Source organism: Limulus polyphemus, unplaced genomic scaffold, assembly GCF_000517525.1.
Source record: "Limulus polyphemus unplaced genomic scaffold, Limulus_polyphemus-2.1.2 Scaffold2788, whole genome shotgun sequence".
In the NCBI taxonomy this organism is placed as follows: domain Eukaryota; kingdom Metazoa; phylum Arthropoda; class Merostomata; order Xiphosura; family Limulidae; genus Limulus; species Limulus polyphemus.
Genome location: NW_013668398.1, coordinates 2,296 through 18,634, shown reverse-complemented (window position 1 = coordinate 18,634; position 16,339 = coordinate 2,296). Strand labels below are relative to the sequence as shown.

At 32.6% G+C, this 16,339-nt stretch overlaps 1 protein-coding gene across 1 annotated transcript in view; it reads right to left on the bottom strand.

The window, feature by feature from the left end:
* The window catches only part of LOC106467903, a gene marked incomplete at its 5' end in the record, with an annotated part of 75,410 nt that extends 65,772 nt beyond the window's left edge, over nucleotides 1–9,638 (bottom strand). The window contains 2 exons of the mRNA XM_022396122.1: nucleotides 212–335; nucleotides 9,551–9,638. Coding sequence (XP_022251830.1) covers nucleotides 212–335; nucleotides 9,551–9,638 — 212 coding nt within the window. The remainder of the gene's footprint in view (nucleotides 1–211; nucleotides 336–9,550) is intronic.
* Nucleotides 9,639–16,339: the final 6,701 nt, after the last annotated feature.

The window sequence follows — 16,339 nt, the reverse complement described above, 5'->3', positions numbered from 1 at the left end:
CATATAGAAAAAACATGATTTCCAAACCTCGTATCATCAAACCTTAACTGAAAAACAATATTTTGAAACACATAGTAGTTTACATATTATCTCATAAGCAATTTGCCAGTTTGGAATTGTACAGATAATTTGAAAAAAAAACAACAAAAAAAACATTGTAATTTAAGGCCACATTCTCGATGTAACATTCTTACAATGCTGTATTTTCTACCTGTTTTTCTTTTGATGACAGACTGGACCATTCATTACCAAGAATTTTAGTTACTTCTCCAAATGAAATGTTTGGGTGAGTTTCTTTCATCTGTTGACGTCTTTCACTTAAGAAAATTACATAGCTGTAGACAAAAAGTCAAGAGTAATTAGGAAAAAAATATTTATGATAGCTTCACTCAATTAAATGCAATCAAATTACAACATATACTTGTACAATAAACACTACTGTATACATCCGGCCTAATTGTATGCTTTGTTGGAGTTACAATGAAAAAACATGTAAAGCATACTTATCCTTTAAACCTACTGTATATTTTTTTCTAAACTCACTAATAACATATATATTATGTCTTAAAATAAAGAAACTGATCTTTTCATTAAACCATCTATTTGAACTTATACTAAGATTACTATTCCTCAAGTTGACTTCAAGATTCCAGTAAGCTGATACATCTTTAGTTTCACACTTACATGTATAATTAAACATCAATGAGTTATAAAAAATATTTGATATCTTTATAGTTGGGTTAACAGCCCATTTCTCAAGATAGGTTAGATAATGTGTTGTACTTGTTTAGGCAGTGAAAAAAAAATATTTTGCTCCTCGAACCCAACTCATTTACAAGGAGATTTGTGGGGGTTTTTCTCCAGAAAAATTCGATAGATAATTTGGTGCAAGTATGTAACTTTTTTAAAAATTGTTACTTATTATATAAAGATTAAATAAAAATAATTTCTTTTTTATGTGGTATAATGTAAGACTAAAAAATAATCTATTAGTTGAAGTGTACTACAGACTTCTCCTAAGGTACCTGTTGAAATTCAATGGTATAGAATAGAAAATATTTAAAGATGTTGTTTGTAATTCCTATATTTTTACAACTGACTTTACATGCCTTCTGATAATGATCTATGCATTGTTCAATTTAAGTAACCTCTGATCTGACCTCACCCATGCAAAAATGCAAGTTACAATATTTTTAAACCACTACCATTCTATAAATTTATCATGCTGAATTTTTCTACATAAGGGGGGTAAAACAAAATTTCTTATAAGAAACGTGGTACGATGTCACCCTTATATTTTCAAACTTTTTTTATTAAATTCTACAATTTTTTTCAGGCTGATGGGAATTGACCAAGAAAAAAAAAAGCTTTAATTTGTGCAAATCCTCAGGCCAAATTAATTCAGTGGATCATTAAAAGTTCAATTCCATGTGATGACTGAGTTATGACTGTCCAGACAAAGTGAAAAAGAATAAGAGACTGAAGATAATTGGAAATACAGAAAGCTACATCAAACATCACATGGAGGCAAAATGAAAATATTTTGGCTATACATGATGACATCACCATGTGATGATAACCCTCCACCAATAGGAAGGTGACACAACTTCCTTGCTCAGTAACTCCCCTCAAGCATTTGAGCTTGAAATAAGTTCATTCTTACATAAGGCAAGAAGAAGTGCAACGGAAGTGGGGAAAATGGGTAGGAAGGTGTGCAGGGGTATCTTTGAAAATATTAATTTCCCAGATGATACCTCACCTCAGCAAGTACAATAGTTAAAATCCCACTGGTGGAGGGGCTGGTGTAAACACTAAACCTTGATGAGCTCTCTTCAGGAAGTGGCCAAAAGGAAAGCCCATGGAATGTGACAGCTGATGGCAGTGCTCCAGAGGGACACATCCATGGGAGACTGCATCTCATCTTGACCAAGGTATATTCTCTACCTGGAAGGAAACTGAGGAAAAAATAAAAGAGCCCCAAGTGTTGCAGGGATGGGCATAATTTTAGCATGACCAACCGAGCACCAGCACAAGTGGCCAACAAGCCAAGAAGTGTAGTGTGGTTAGGGCATGATCAGATTCTACAGTGTGTCTTATCTCAACTCAACTGGACAGACAGAAGAGGGGATATTACTGTCATATGCTCTTGATTCACCAAAACTGGAGAAACTCAAGAGTTCTGGAAGAAATAGTTATGCTGAGTGAAATGAGACTGAAGTCAGATACCAATGAGAAGCAAGGGAGATATTGCAAAGCAAAGAGGATGTCTCTGTTTGTAGGTATGGAAGACAACAGACCATAAGAGATGGCTGGAACAATATGTGAACATTGTTGATACACCCAAGAAATGCAGTCAGTTGGGTGGTCAACTGAGTGTTAAAAGACGAAGTGGAAGAAAGTGAAATTAAGCCAATCATTCACACAAAAGTGAAGCTCAATGTTGAGTTAATGGAGAAGACTAGCAAACAGAAAGCATATGGAGTCAAAGTCAAACTGAAGGGTATTTAACTGATAAACTAACTCTGATGGCAAGAATGAAGAAAGTGATGGATGAATAGTGAGATGAAGATAAGCATTAAGTATATCCACCTTCAGCATCCAATTGCTGTAACAAACTAATGTTTTTCCCACTTTCCAGGCAAAGATTGAGTTAAGACAGAACTATGACAAGTCTCCTATATTCTGATTTCTTTGGAACCACAAAGAATTGAAAGTAGAATATCGGGAGAAGCACAATAAACAGTTTCAAATGCTCCTTTCTGAAGACTTTCTGAACCAGAACTTATAAGCAAATTAGATCAGAAGGAATAGAAAAAGACACTGTATGAACAGAAAGACAAGAATGACAAAAATTAAGACTGAATGACTGAAGGATCTTTCGAACCCAAGACTCTCAAAGATGAGCACGTGATCTGAGACAACCCCCAATACTTCAGATGGGGATTCATTTAGAGCAGAAAAGTTAATGAGTTGGTCCAGAAGACCATCTTTGTTTTTTCTATGTTTGGTCACTAGGTAGGGTCAAAAAGAGTGAGTAGAAGTAGTTGGTGTCGATATAGTTGATGAGGAGACAAAGCATGGAGATGAAAATTACTTGCTGATCATCTCAAAGAGGGATGCCAACCAGAAGTCAAGATACTAAAACACTAATCAGCTCCTGTTGACATGATTCTCTTGAACAGGAAATGACTTTGGATGAAATTCCTGCAAAGACAAAATAATACAGGAAAGAAGCTTTCGTGAGGTCAGCTGAAATGCAACACAGCACGACAGGCTAAGATATCAAAGGAACAAAGTAGCAATGTGGTAACAAAAATTGTATCACTATAGCAGATTGCAAGATCTTAGAGTCAAGAAATCGAGAAGTAAGATGAGTAGTGCAAAATGATCCCTCTAAAATGTAAATGATGAATGCGAGGAATGTGAAGACTAATAAAATATTGCTGATTTACAAAAGCATCACCAATGACCCAAGTATCAGAAAATGGAAGATAAAAAGATTCAATAACTGAATCATCCAACATGACATTACAGCCTTCAGGCATAACAGAAATTGGTTAAAGATTTATAATAGAACATAACTGACCAAATATATAAAAAAGAGAGAGAGAGAAATAAGACCAGCAGAAGCTTCTTTAGGACTAGGGCTAGCTGACAAATCCTATTCTGAAGGTGAATAGGTCCGAGCAAAAGATTTGTCTCATTCATCATCATGTAAAAAAGGGGGGGGTATTTGACAACTTGAACATCCACATGATTGTGAAACTTATGGGGAAATAAGCAGACAATTCAGAATTAACAGCCCAAATACATTTATCAATGGAGACACAGGATCTAGTGCAAGCTAAGGCAGATTGCATGATTAAGTTGTCTCAAAAAATGTTGTAGAATTTCTGATATTGATAGAAGCAATTGCATCAGAGTTAATATTGACTTGAGAATTCATAGTCAGCAAAGTTAACAGAGTGACTGTCAACAAGCAAATGTGGGTTATGGCTGGAAAGCATGCAGAGCTTATGCACATTCTCCTAGTACAGGTTTAAGTCACATAGCATGTGGGAGAGTGGAAAACTTTGGGAACATTCAGATCTGAAGGACACATGATTGTTAACAGCATGAGAGCAACTCAACAGTGAAAGGTTTTTAGTGTTCAGAGTATGTCTACCTGATTTGAAATTGTGTATAGCAATCCAGTTTGCTATACAAACTCTTAAAAGTATCTTATTGGATTCAAACAAATTTTGGTTTGCAAAAGTTGTATGACCTTCAGTTACAGAATGTCTATACAATTTAGCTTTTCAAATCTCATATATATAGATGAACATTGTATCAGTCTTAACTAACAGAAATTTGCTGGTTATTTTGCTCTGTGTTGATGTACAGTTTTGGCAGTTCAGAACAGATACAAAATACCAAAACCATATATGTAAATCTATCTATCTATATCTAACTTTAGTGGTTATTTTAAAACAATAATCTTGGTTTTTATGTTTATTTCTTAAAACTATGTAATTAAATTATTTGAAATAAAAGTTTCACAATATGTAATATTATTACATAATTAATTATTCATAAGTTCATGGTTTATATGTAACAGGATGTGGCAAAAATATATATTAATTTCCATTAGCTATAAACTTTGTTTCGTTTCTACCACTACATAATTTGTTGAATGTAAACATCAAGGAAGCAGAAATTCATGATAGAAAATATTCATGAATACTCAAAATTAAACAGAAATACAAGTACATCTGATAATAGATGATTTTACTCTTACAAGTGTTAGGAAACTTATGCTATAGTCCTCCAGTGAGTCACCAGTACATTTATGAACTTAGAATACAAACATTCCGGGTTCAATTCTCCATGGTGGATAGGAGTCAAGATAGTCTATTATATGGCTTTGTACTAAAACAAACAGATCTATGCTATAATAAAGAGTTTATAATAATGGCTGGAGATGGCTTGAATGGGTAATGAAGAAAAACTTTAATATAAGTTCAACATAACAGCAAATGTACAAAGAGTACAAATGTACACTTACAAAGAGTTTATAAGACTGTCATTCTCATAGAAGATAACAAAATAATTTACATCTGTTCAGTTACATATTAAGCTTATTGTACATATAAGATTTGTTAGGAAAAGGTTACAGGTTTAAAATGAAGAGGAACAGTCTAATATTTCAAATGTAAAACAAAAGAAAAAAGAAATTCATTGCTCACTTAGAATAATTACCATTTACAATTCTTGTAGCAAAGTCACTTGAATTATACCTTCTCAGCAACAAAATATGACAAAAACACCACAGGCTGGCACAATACATGCAGACATGTGTAGGGATGGAAATTTTTTCAAGGCTTGTGGCATGAACAAGAAATTCCATGGCAGTTGTGTGTGAGGTAATAGCTCTTAGTGATGCAGAGAGTTAAGTAATGTTTCTGAAAACCATTTTTGTAAATTTAGCATATAATCTAAGAATTAAAACATATATGACAAATATCAAACAATGTTTAAGAGGATTCTTTTCAAAAATGATTGGCAAACGTCACTGTAAATAACCATGGATTGACCAGTTTAATCATTTTGTAAACATAAATTTGAAACATGTTGTGAATACACATAAAGCCTCACTGATATTTCATGTTCGTAAACAAGATGCAGGTAGGTATTATACAGAAGTAACTATACATAAATAATATTTTCAAGATTTATCAGTGCAAGCCAGCAGAAATTTTAAATATTCATAAAAGTTACTGTTTCAGACATAAGGAATAGTTCAAACTGTGTTATATGATTAGTTTATCAGAAATTACACATTACAGGTTTTCAAAACTCATATAATATGTACATGTAATTTTACAAAAATTTGAGAAATCAATTTATGGTATGAAATCATAATCTAAACCATTATTTGACAAAAGTTTGTGTATGTGTATGTTACGAACTTAGAGCTACTTAGGATAAACGAATGTAGTTTCATGCTTCAATTTGAAGTCATTCTAGAAAGAAAAAAGGTTAATTTAGGTTTATTTTGATTTTTTTCTGGTGGTTACGAGGTTGGTCAAATTGACTGATCTCCTCTTGAGATAGGGTAAAGAAAATAACAGATAAACTATAAAGTTTTACTGAAAAAAACACGTTTGAAATGCATTTAGGAGGTTTTAGGGATTAAACAGAGGAAATATGAGATTTATAAGATGAGGAAAAGTATTTGTAAGTTTAACATGAAAATTACTTTGCACACGGACTATTCAAAACAAATATTCAAAATATTCATGGGCAAATCTTTATTTTATTTTATTAAAAATACTTACTAAGAAATATGACTTTTTGTATGTGAAAGAATTATAATATTAACTGCAAGTCTGCCAAATTTTGTGAAGATATACCCACTATATTGAGAGTTATAAGTATTAAACCTATAAAGACTTTAAAAGAGTACAAAAAGGTCACTCAGTCGGTCAAACTGACCGAGCCCTTATTGAAATTGATAATGGATATCCTGAACACTTGATAAAGAAAATAAAGAAGTAAAAGACAAACAATAAGCAGGAAGTAAATTATATACAATACAGCCATATTCTCCCTATGTGAACCTACAGAGAATATGTACTACCAATTTATTTGCAATAGCTCATTATTTGAAAGACTTTTGAGTGAAAGCAAAGAGGAATATGTTATTATACATCAACCATATTATATCTGCCTTATCCAGTGCTGACAAGGCCTTTTGGCCAATACCAGAGTTCATCAGGCCAGCGAGGATACCACAGATACAGTAGTGGTCTAGGCACTTTTTAAATCCTCAAGTGCATGAACAACAATTTGAATGGTGTGAACCAGATTAAATAAATGAAGTATAGTTATTATCAATTTTATTTAGGGCATTTACAGCTCAGAATAATGGGAAGGATTAATAATAATATTATTTATCAATTTCATTTTTAACAACTATTATTTATTTATTATCATTTTTAACAACTATTATTTATTTATTATCATTTTTACTCAAATTAACTTTATAATCATTTAGAAGAACTTGCAAATTTAGTTAGAGAAGATGATCAATAAACTAGAATGGAATAATATAAAAATAATATAGGCACATATACTAGAAAAATAAAGAAAGAAGAAGCATATTATGTACATCTAAGTCACAGGTTCCCAAATGTTCTAAGAAAAATGCCCTCTAGAATATTCCAAATCCTGAAGCCTCCACTTAATAAATTTATAGAGTACCTTAATAGTTTTCCATGATCTAAGTGATAATACAGTCAACCAACTTAGCACATAAATCAGTAAAATCTGTATATCCCTCTTGAAACCATTCTAATAGTTTGTTGATTCAAGTCCTGATGGGAGGAGATCCCACAGGAGTGGATAGCATACCTTTCTTAAAAAATTGACTCAGGATTGAATCCTTGCCCCTGTCACTCATATACAGTTCTTCTCAGGACAGCACCAGATTAGCTACTGAAGATAATGGGAACCTGTGAAAAGACAGCCTTCTAATAAGATCCCAACAGCAACTTTTTAAAACCACATGTGAAATGATAGGGCTAAAGAGGGCAATAGTGTCAATAAAGAGTAAGGAGGGAAAGTGTATCCCCTTAAAAAACCCTCAGGTAATTGGTGGAGTGCCTCAGAAAGATGCATAATGGAAAAGTACTGTAGCAGAGTTGTAAGACAAAGGTGAGAAAATAGACATGGGAGAAATGGATAGGATTATCCAGGATGTATCCCCCACATGAGCAAAAGTGACTCTAACTGCTGGGAGTCGAGAAAAGGCTAATCAACTTCTGAGAAGCCAAAGCATAAAGATCAGAAGTCCATGGAGGGTGAAGCATGCTAACACCAGCCCTCAACTGTGAAACAAAATGCTCATCACGAACCCTGATGTCAGAGGAAGAAAGGAAAACAAGGGACTCTAATGATGGGTATCATGTTAAAAAAGAAACAGAATCATATGAAAACTGTGAAAATGAGGAAACGGAACAAACCTGAGAAAGTATATTCAAAAAGGTAGAGTTAGACCTAGTAGATTTTGTAAGATACGCATAGGAAGACACGGCATAGGTAGGAGGAGGGGAAAAAAAATGTCAAAAAACTTCCTCTTTATGAACAGGTTCAAAAAATGCAGGAGGAATCAAAACAATCTCAGGAGATAAATGATGCCTCTTATAACTATCAATCTCCTGACGAATGGTAGCCGAAAAATCCTCAGTTGAGACCTCCATACCTGAAGCCAGTAATAGCATTCGAAGTAGCAGTAATAATATCAGAAGTTGTAAAACACAAACTTTAGAATTCATCTTAAACCACGAAGAAGTCGAAAATGAGAAGAAGAAAATTCAATAAACAAAGTTAAGTTATTGTGGCAAACTACTATATACAAAACTAATGTACCAAATAAATAGATCAAGTAAATCACTACATTGCGAGAAAAAAAAAAAAAAGAAAGAAAGAAAGAAATGAACATACGAAAAGAGCACAAGTGAAAAATATCTGCACTCTATCACTACCTAACGAGAGGTGATAGTTCAATAGAATGGGATAGAGGAGGCTCAGGAGAGAGTGTTGCACTCCTATTGGTGGAGGGTTGTCACATGATGGTTTGCATATGAGCCACATTGAACCACATTAACCATGGAATACATGGGAGTTCAAAGCTTGTGGCATGTGAAACAATTTTTTTGCATATAGAGAGCAGCACTGAACAAGAACAGCTATACATGTGAGTGGAGGTAATGTACTGTATTGGAAAGACATTATTAAAACTGGTGACACTCCAGCAACAATAAAACACTTTTTGAAAATGGGAACAACCAGTAGATATTTATAAACTTTGGCTTGCTAATAAACACAACTCTTCAGAACATATTATGTACTGTGTAAACTCCTAATGATGTCTTCAGATGTTTATGCTGAATCCAAGCATCTACAATCCAGATAATGACTGTGCTCATTGTTAGCCGTAGGTTGTTGCATCTTGCGAGTTAAATTTACAAATTAAGTAGAAACAAAGAACTTTGAATTTCTTTTAAACTTAAATGAACTTTTAACACCTAATGTTTGCAAAAATATGATTGAAAATTCAAATTTATAAAATAAATATCCTACTTAAAATGAAGGGTAAAAAGTCGGAAATGTTGAAAAGTACATTATGATGAGAACTTCATCTTTTCTATTCATAAAGCAGTTCACTTGTTATATTACAACATAGATTTAACCAGAAAAGGAAACTGAGATATTACACTGATAAATTGCAGATGATATAGCCTTTTTTTCTCTCCATGCTAATGTCTGTATTAAAGATGTAACATTTATTACCTGAGGAACAGTTGTCCACAATTAGTTCATTTTAAAAATATTAACCATTCCAAATAGTCTTAATTATATATATATATAAAAATGAGAAGAAGGCATCTCAAATTACAGAAGGTTATATGGGAAAAGAAAAAAAAAGGGGGGGGGGAGTACATGAATGAAAGGTCTTGGGTTAAAAACACCTAATCTTTTGTCACCCACTTATTTCTTATGCACTAACCCAGTAGATGGAGCTAATGGTGTCTTCACTAATGTTTCTTCCGTTTCCTTTTTTCGTTTTTTCCTTTGGGCCAACCTCCTTTTCTTTTCTACAAAACACAACAGAAAATTCATTTTGAGTATGATGAAAACCACCCCATAAAAAAATAATTGTACATGTGTTGTCGTTTGGTGTGTAAAATAAAACGAGAAAGTATTTCTTTTGGAGAAAATTGCTACACCTTTTTTTACAGGCTTAAAATAAGAACTGACAATATTTTTTCCCTCATATTTTAATATTCTTATAATTTATTTTTCCTTCTAGAATAAAGCATTAATATTATTTCAAAAATTTACTCAAACTTATGCATTTTATTCCATTATTTACCTATAAAACTTTATCATGAAAAATCATTCATAAAATATTGTGAAAAAAGTGGTTTATGCTATTAGCAGAATGATAAGTTTATCCAGAGTACCTTTGTTGTTGTTTCCAAGGAAATTGTTGTAGTTCCTTCAACTACATACAACTAGCAGTGTTTTACAAATAAGTGTTGTAATCTTGTTATTTAAAATTTTCTATTTATGCATTTTAAAGTGGAGATAATTTAACACACACACATGGTGTGTTAAAAAAATCTAATTCATGATATCACTTAGAACTATGCAACTGAACATGAAAGGATAGAATCAAGCAGTGCAAATAGTACACTGTATTTCTCTTATCGAAAGCAGTGTAGCATCTGTCAGAGTCTCACTTATATTTTGCTTATTTCTTATTATGAAATTATGCAAAATTTACAATATTGTGCACAAAATAATGTATTATTTAAATTTGTACTGGAAAATGATATCCGTAATAAAGATTGCCAAAGTAAAGTCTAACATGAATATATTCTTTCAAACAGAAATACTGAGCAGAAGATGCTCTTGGAGCTAATGTGTATCAACTGTTTGACTCTACCTATCATTTTTTTAACTATAGCAAACATACTTACTGCTGCCATTGTTTGAATAAGATTTGTTTTACAAGTTTATTCTGTGGCATGAGTTATTTCCATGAGGACTAGTTTGAGCTCTTAACATATCATCTTGATAAAAAAATTGTAGGTAAAGGCAATGATATGTTATGAGAAAGTTCACTGGGTGTGATAAATTGAAGTTAAAATTGTGGTGTGTGTTTAATTAGATAAATTTCACTACATGTATTAGTAGCTTGAAAAGTAAACTCAGAATTCTGTAATCCTAACAAGAAGTGTTTTATTTGTCATTCACTACAATGTATCATGTCTTTTTTTATAATAGCCATACATATATATACATATATATAAAGAACTATAAGCATTTACTGTTTCTGTTTAACCCAATGTGCATGGACTTGGTCCACTGGTCCAACCCTGCATTGGAGAAGGAATATTGACTATATTTCTGCATTAAATATGTGTATCTACATGAAATGTAGCAAACCTTTAGCAAAATGTCCAAGTCTGTTGTACACAAAATATCAGATGAGTTACAAAAATATGTGAATTGATGAGTCAGTCTGGCTCAGAATCTGACAAGTTAAAGTGTAAAGTGACGTTCATGTGAAGAATAGATACTTTTGCCTGTCGTACAATTTGGATATTGTATTTGCATAACGTATAAAACCCCGAAAGTGTATAACTAGTGTTTCTCAGTATCCTTGTATAATATAAGTAGTGTATCCTCCTCTACCATGAGCCGATGCTAAATCAAAAGGTTGAGTAAAATGAACAGCTGATAACTCTGACACCAAATACATAATACTATGTTGAGTGGCACTCTGTAAAAGGCTATAGCTTTGCATACTTAGGCCCCAACCCATGCACTTAGGGTTAATGATGTGTTTTAGTAATATGACTCGTAAAAACAAAAACATTCATGAAAAAATTATATATTTTAGATTTCATTTACTAGATTATCTTATTATCTTTCTTAAAACAAATGGATAAAAGTCTTTTAAGCTTTCTTAATTGAAACTTAAAACCAATGTGACTATAGTGTAGATTTAGAATACTGATGGAATATAAAGTTTGTGCAAATATGTGTCATTCATTAGTTTATTTTCATGAATTCTTCATAGATATTAAAAGTTAACTGTGCTTCATCACATTTTAATATGCTTGAGATATACATGTAATACTTCTGAAACAAAACGTGTCACTAGGGTGTAGGGTATAGTTAGTGTATGAAATAGACTATAAATGAGAAACTTGACAACATTAGTTTCAAATCAAAAATATTTGATCAAATATTTCAAATCAAATAAGTATTTCCCAAAATTTTTACAATAATTGTATTTTTCATCTTTTTAATTTTCTTGAAATATTACTTGAAATATTCAACGCTTGTATTTGAACAAAAACTTGCACCTATTTACTTTTTTCAAAATGCTAATTCAAACTTAAAATTAATTTTAAACCCTAACCTAGATTTATAAAACTTACCACACGTTTTTAAAAACTCATATCATTCTAGAAACTAAAACATTTAAGCTGAAGTAATAATTTTAATTCAGAGATTGCTGAAGGTACATGTACGTTTTATCTTTCATTTGTCAAACTTGGAATATATTTGAATTTATGCTACACAATGAATGTGCATGATGTCCTTCCTTTCCTTTCCTCATTTTTTAAAAACCCTTTTGGATAAAATGTCTGTGATGAACAAAAGTTGACATACTATACCACTGATAAAGTTTTGAACCTAAAATATCAGAGATTATTTTTTTGACACACAAATAGCACAGGACAATTAACTCACTTACCCATGAATATTTATTACATTGAGTAGTATCAGGTAAAGTAATCGATTAATGAAGATTACAATTAAAGCTATTAATGACACAAAAATACTTAACTAATCAAATTAGCCATTTTTAAATTTTTGTATATAATAAAATGTTTAAAAAGAAACTAAATGTTTCTTGTATATATTTTGAATAAAAATTAATGAATATTAGAACTTGTCAAGAAAAATATAAAACTTATAGTCAATGTTACTTCATCCTGCCTAAACATTCAACATCAGATAAAACACTAATTCATGCATTATCTATTTGTCAGTATTCAGTTCATCATATCTCTTTCTTCCCTATGAATTACCTACCACAAAACTTTTAAATTTGGCATGAAAAAGATTATACTGACAATAAGTGAACTATAGGTGTAAAAACTGCTCTAACCAGCAGGTACCCAATTTGACACTTTATAACCCAAAATTACAGAGACAAAAAAGCTATTGTTAAAATCATAGCAAAAATAAATTTAGCATAGTAAGGAGAAAATGTATATGTTATCCTCAAGCCAGTGACCTTGCTGAAACTGGATGAATCCTCAATGTCTATTTTTAGACATCTAACAACATCTTCTAAAAATAACTGACAACTACAGCAGATTCTTCATCTTGTAACAAATGATAGGGAGAAAATTCAAGACAGGATGCCAATCTCCCATGTATTTGAGAACTATAAACAAATGAGGTTAATATCATAGACCTGGGTCCTAGACCTCCTTGACAGTATCTTTGTTTGAAAATAAAAGATCTTCAAATATAACATATGACTCAAAAGCACATAAAGAAATATGTATAAAAGAAAAAAAAAAGATGTTGAGGTAAAAGACTGAGGACCAGACCTTGATTAAGAAATAGAAAAACCCAAATATCATGTTTATAAGTTTTCCAAACAGATATGACACAACCTAAATGTCCTCTCTCTAAATCTTTACAAAGGGTGGCCAGTGTTCTTGGGGGAAACCTTATGAAGAAACTCTGTTCACTCAATCATGAGTATTTGATCAAAATTTCATTTGCATAAACCAGAATAAATCAGTGACATGTGATGAACTGAATGATAGATTGGACTTAATATTTATTTTTAATATCACAATCTTAGTTCATGTTCTTGCATTACCTAAAAGTCTAATACTAATAGCTCTTTAGTGTTTGTGATAATGAGTAATATAATCATGTTTTGTCCTTTGTCTTTAGTCATGTATACATAGATAATTTTTATAAAATTTTGTGCAGATGTTCTGTGTGTAGTTACAACATCCTTTTACAACAGATATGGGAAGTTCATATACTTCTGCTAATCCTGTACCTTAAACAATGGTAATATATTGCAACGATTATTCCATATGATGTACAATCACTTAGCCCTCTTTTTATGTCATGCTCTCACTTTCAGTGGGTTCATACTTATTCCAAGGAATGGAACAAAGACATTGAATATGTTTAATAGGAATGATCATTGACTTAGGCAATCTAAGAACTACAGAATATTGCACTAGATCTTTAGTTTGACTTTACACTGTACATTTCATTATTCTTGGTCTCTTCTTTTTCTTGTGTGTTCATAGTAGGTAGTCTAAGGATTGCAGGATATTGTACTAGAACCTTTGTCTGACTTAATAGTGTGGAATTTCATTATTGTTGACATAATCTTTTACTCTTATATGTTTTTACTTTGTTTCAACATCCAGTTAATATTCAAATGTGAACTGGAAACTGGCCAGTTAAGTGAAAATTCACACCCTGTATGAATATAGATTTTGTTCTATTTGTAAACTTTTGTTTACTTGTATTTCTTCACTGGAAACCATTTTTCAGATTCTTAATGCCTTTCTGGCAGATATTAGTATACATGAGAACCACAAAGTTATCAAGTTACATGGCGGTACCATAATCAAAGGATTTTTTATTGTGGAGTATATTTTTAATGTTTCAATTTCTATTTGAATCACTGGTGATGTAAAGTTTGTACATTGTGATAAGAGAAAAGCATTTTTTAGCCTTATGGAACTTAAGGTGGTGAGGCAGTAGAGACATGATCTAAGATTGTGGCAAAAACTAAGAATTACACTCTTAGAGCATTTGATGGCCATTACGAGAGCTGTGTCTACATTCTCAAATATTTGATACTGGGCCTAATTGGTCTAGCACTTGATGTGCTAGAACATTTAGATGAGGAGAAAGTTGACAACTGGGGTACAGTTCTTAATGAGTCACACAATAAATTTGATCCTGTGCAGAACTAAGCAATCAATATGGTTTAAATTTGATAACGAGGAACCCACTTTGAGACTAATAATGCTTGAAGACAGCTTGATGATGACAAAACCTTGTCGAAACATTGTACATTTGCTTTTATGTTAAACTTATATTAAAGTTTTTTTTCATTACCCATTCAAGCCATCTCCAAGCATTATTAATCCATATGGTTGTGTTCAAAGTTGGATGACAATGACTTGCATGGATGATCTAAGTATGTGTCATTGGAAGGTTATTCCTAAGTATGTAAGCCTGCTGACTGTAATGAAATAGTCAAAAATAAATCTATTATGGAGTTACACAGAAAACCCATGAAGCAGCACATGGGTCTCAAGTAAATCTTGCTTCTGACAAAGGCAGTTTCTATGGTAACATGGTTCAAAGTTCTCATAGCAAACTCTATACTGGAAAGAGAAAGAAACAAGTAACAGCAGCAACTAAAGCTCAAAGAAATCCTGTGTACATTGTCATAATCTACTGTGATGACAGAACCAACTTATGAAATATGCCTGTCTTCTGTCTGGAAAGCAGGCTGAACTTGCTTAAACGTTATCCTTAAGTACTGGGAAGTATGTATCCAATTGCCAGCTGAAGTGATCAGCGACATGGTAATGGAGTAGAAATGATGTAAACCAGCTGAGTAACTAATATCACAGTTTCTATACCATTACTGAGAATGAAGTAACCAGTTAGGACTAACAATTTGAACTCGATACAGATACATTAACTCAGTGAATTGTTCAGAACGTTTACTGGGGCATTTATAGAAATATGCATGAACCTAAACAAACTCAAAGACAGGATCCATTTTTCAGGTAAGGATCTGTTAAGTTCTTAAATGATCCACTTACCTCTTCACACAGTAGCTAAAATCCCATACTGATGTGGTGGAGGGACTGATGCAAAAGGGAAAACCTAGATGAGCTCCCTTTACAGAAGGCATTAGAAGGGGAAAGCTCATGAAGCATGACATCCAATAGCAGGGGCTTACTAGAGGGGCAACACACACGGGAAATACATCATTCACAGGCAGGGTATACTCTTCAACTGCACCTGGATGGAAGTATGAAGGGAGGAAGGCAAAATTAGCCAATGTGTTGCAGGGATGGGTAGAAAAAATACATGACCAACAAAGCATTTGCACAAAACATATCGGATGTACATGAGGTATGGTGTGGCTAGGACAACAATCAGACCATACAGTTTGAAATACGTTCTGTTGTACAACTTACCCTATGTACAGTAATAATGTTTTTTTCTGCTTCCTGTGGAGAACATTTTATCCCATCCAGCTGGTCACCAATATTGACATACAATATAATAGGGTGAGATGCACTATACTGATATGGAAACTCCTGCCATACTTCCCACCTTAGTGTGCTGCCCACTCAGACTTTCTCTGAAGGGATCAAACAAATAGTAAAGGACTCTTTTAAGTTGACTACCCCAACAGTTAGCAACCAGAAATAGCAAGGAGGGAGATTCACATTGGGAATACTTCAGTGGGGGTGCCTTGACCCAAATGAACCTATCCACTGCAAAAGACTTTTACTGGAGAAAGAAAAATGAGTTACCATGAAATCTATGTTACGTCTCTGGTCGTTAGTTAACTTCCCGTATAATTTCTTTCCGATGAAACTTTAGCGACACAAGTCCTTTCTTAAATAAAACTGGTTTATTCTTTCTGAATACAACTTTGCAATACACTTAATTTCCTACAGTCGCGCTATAACAAACG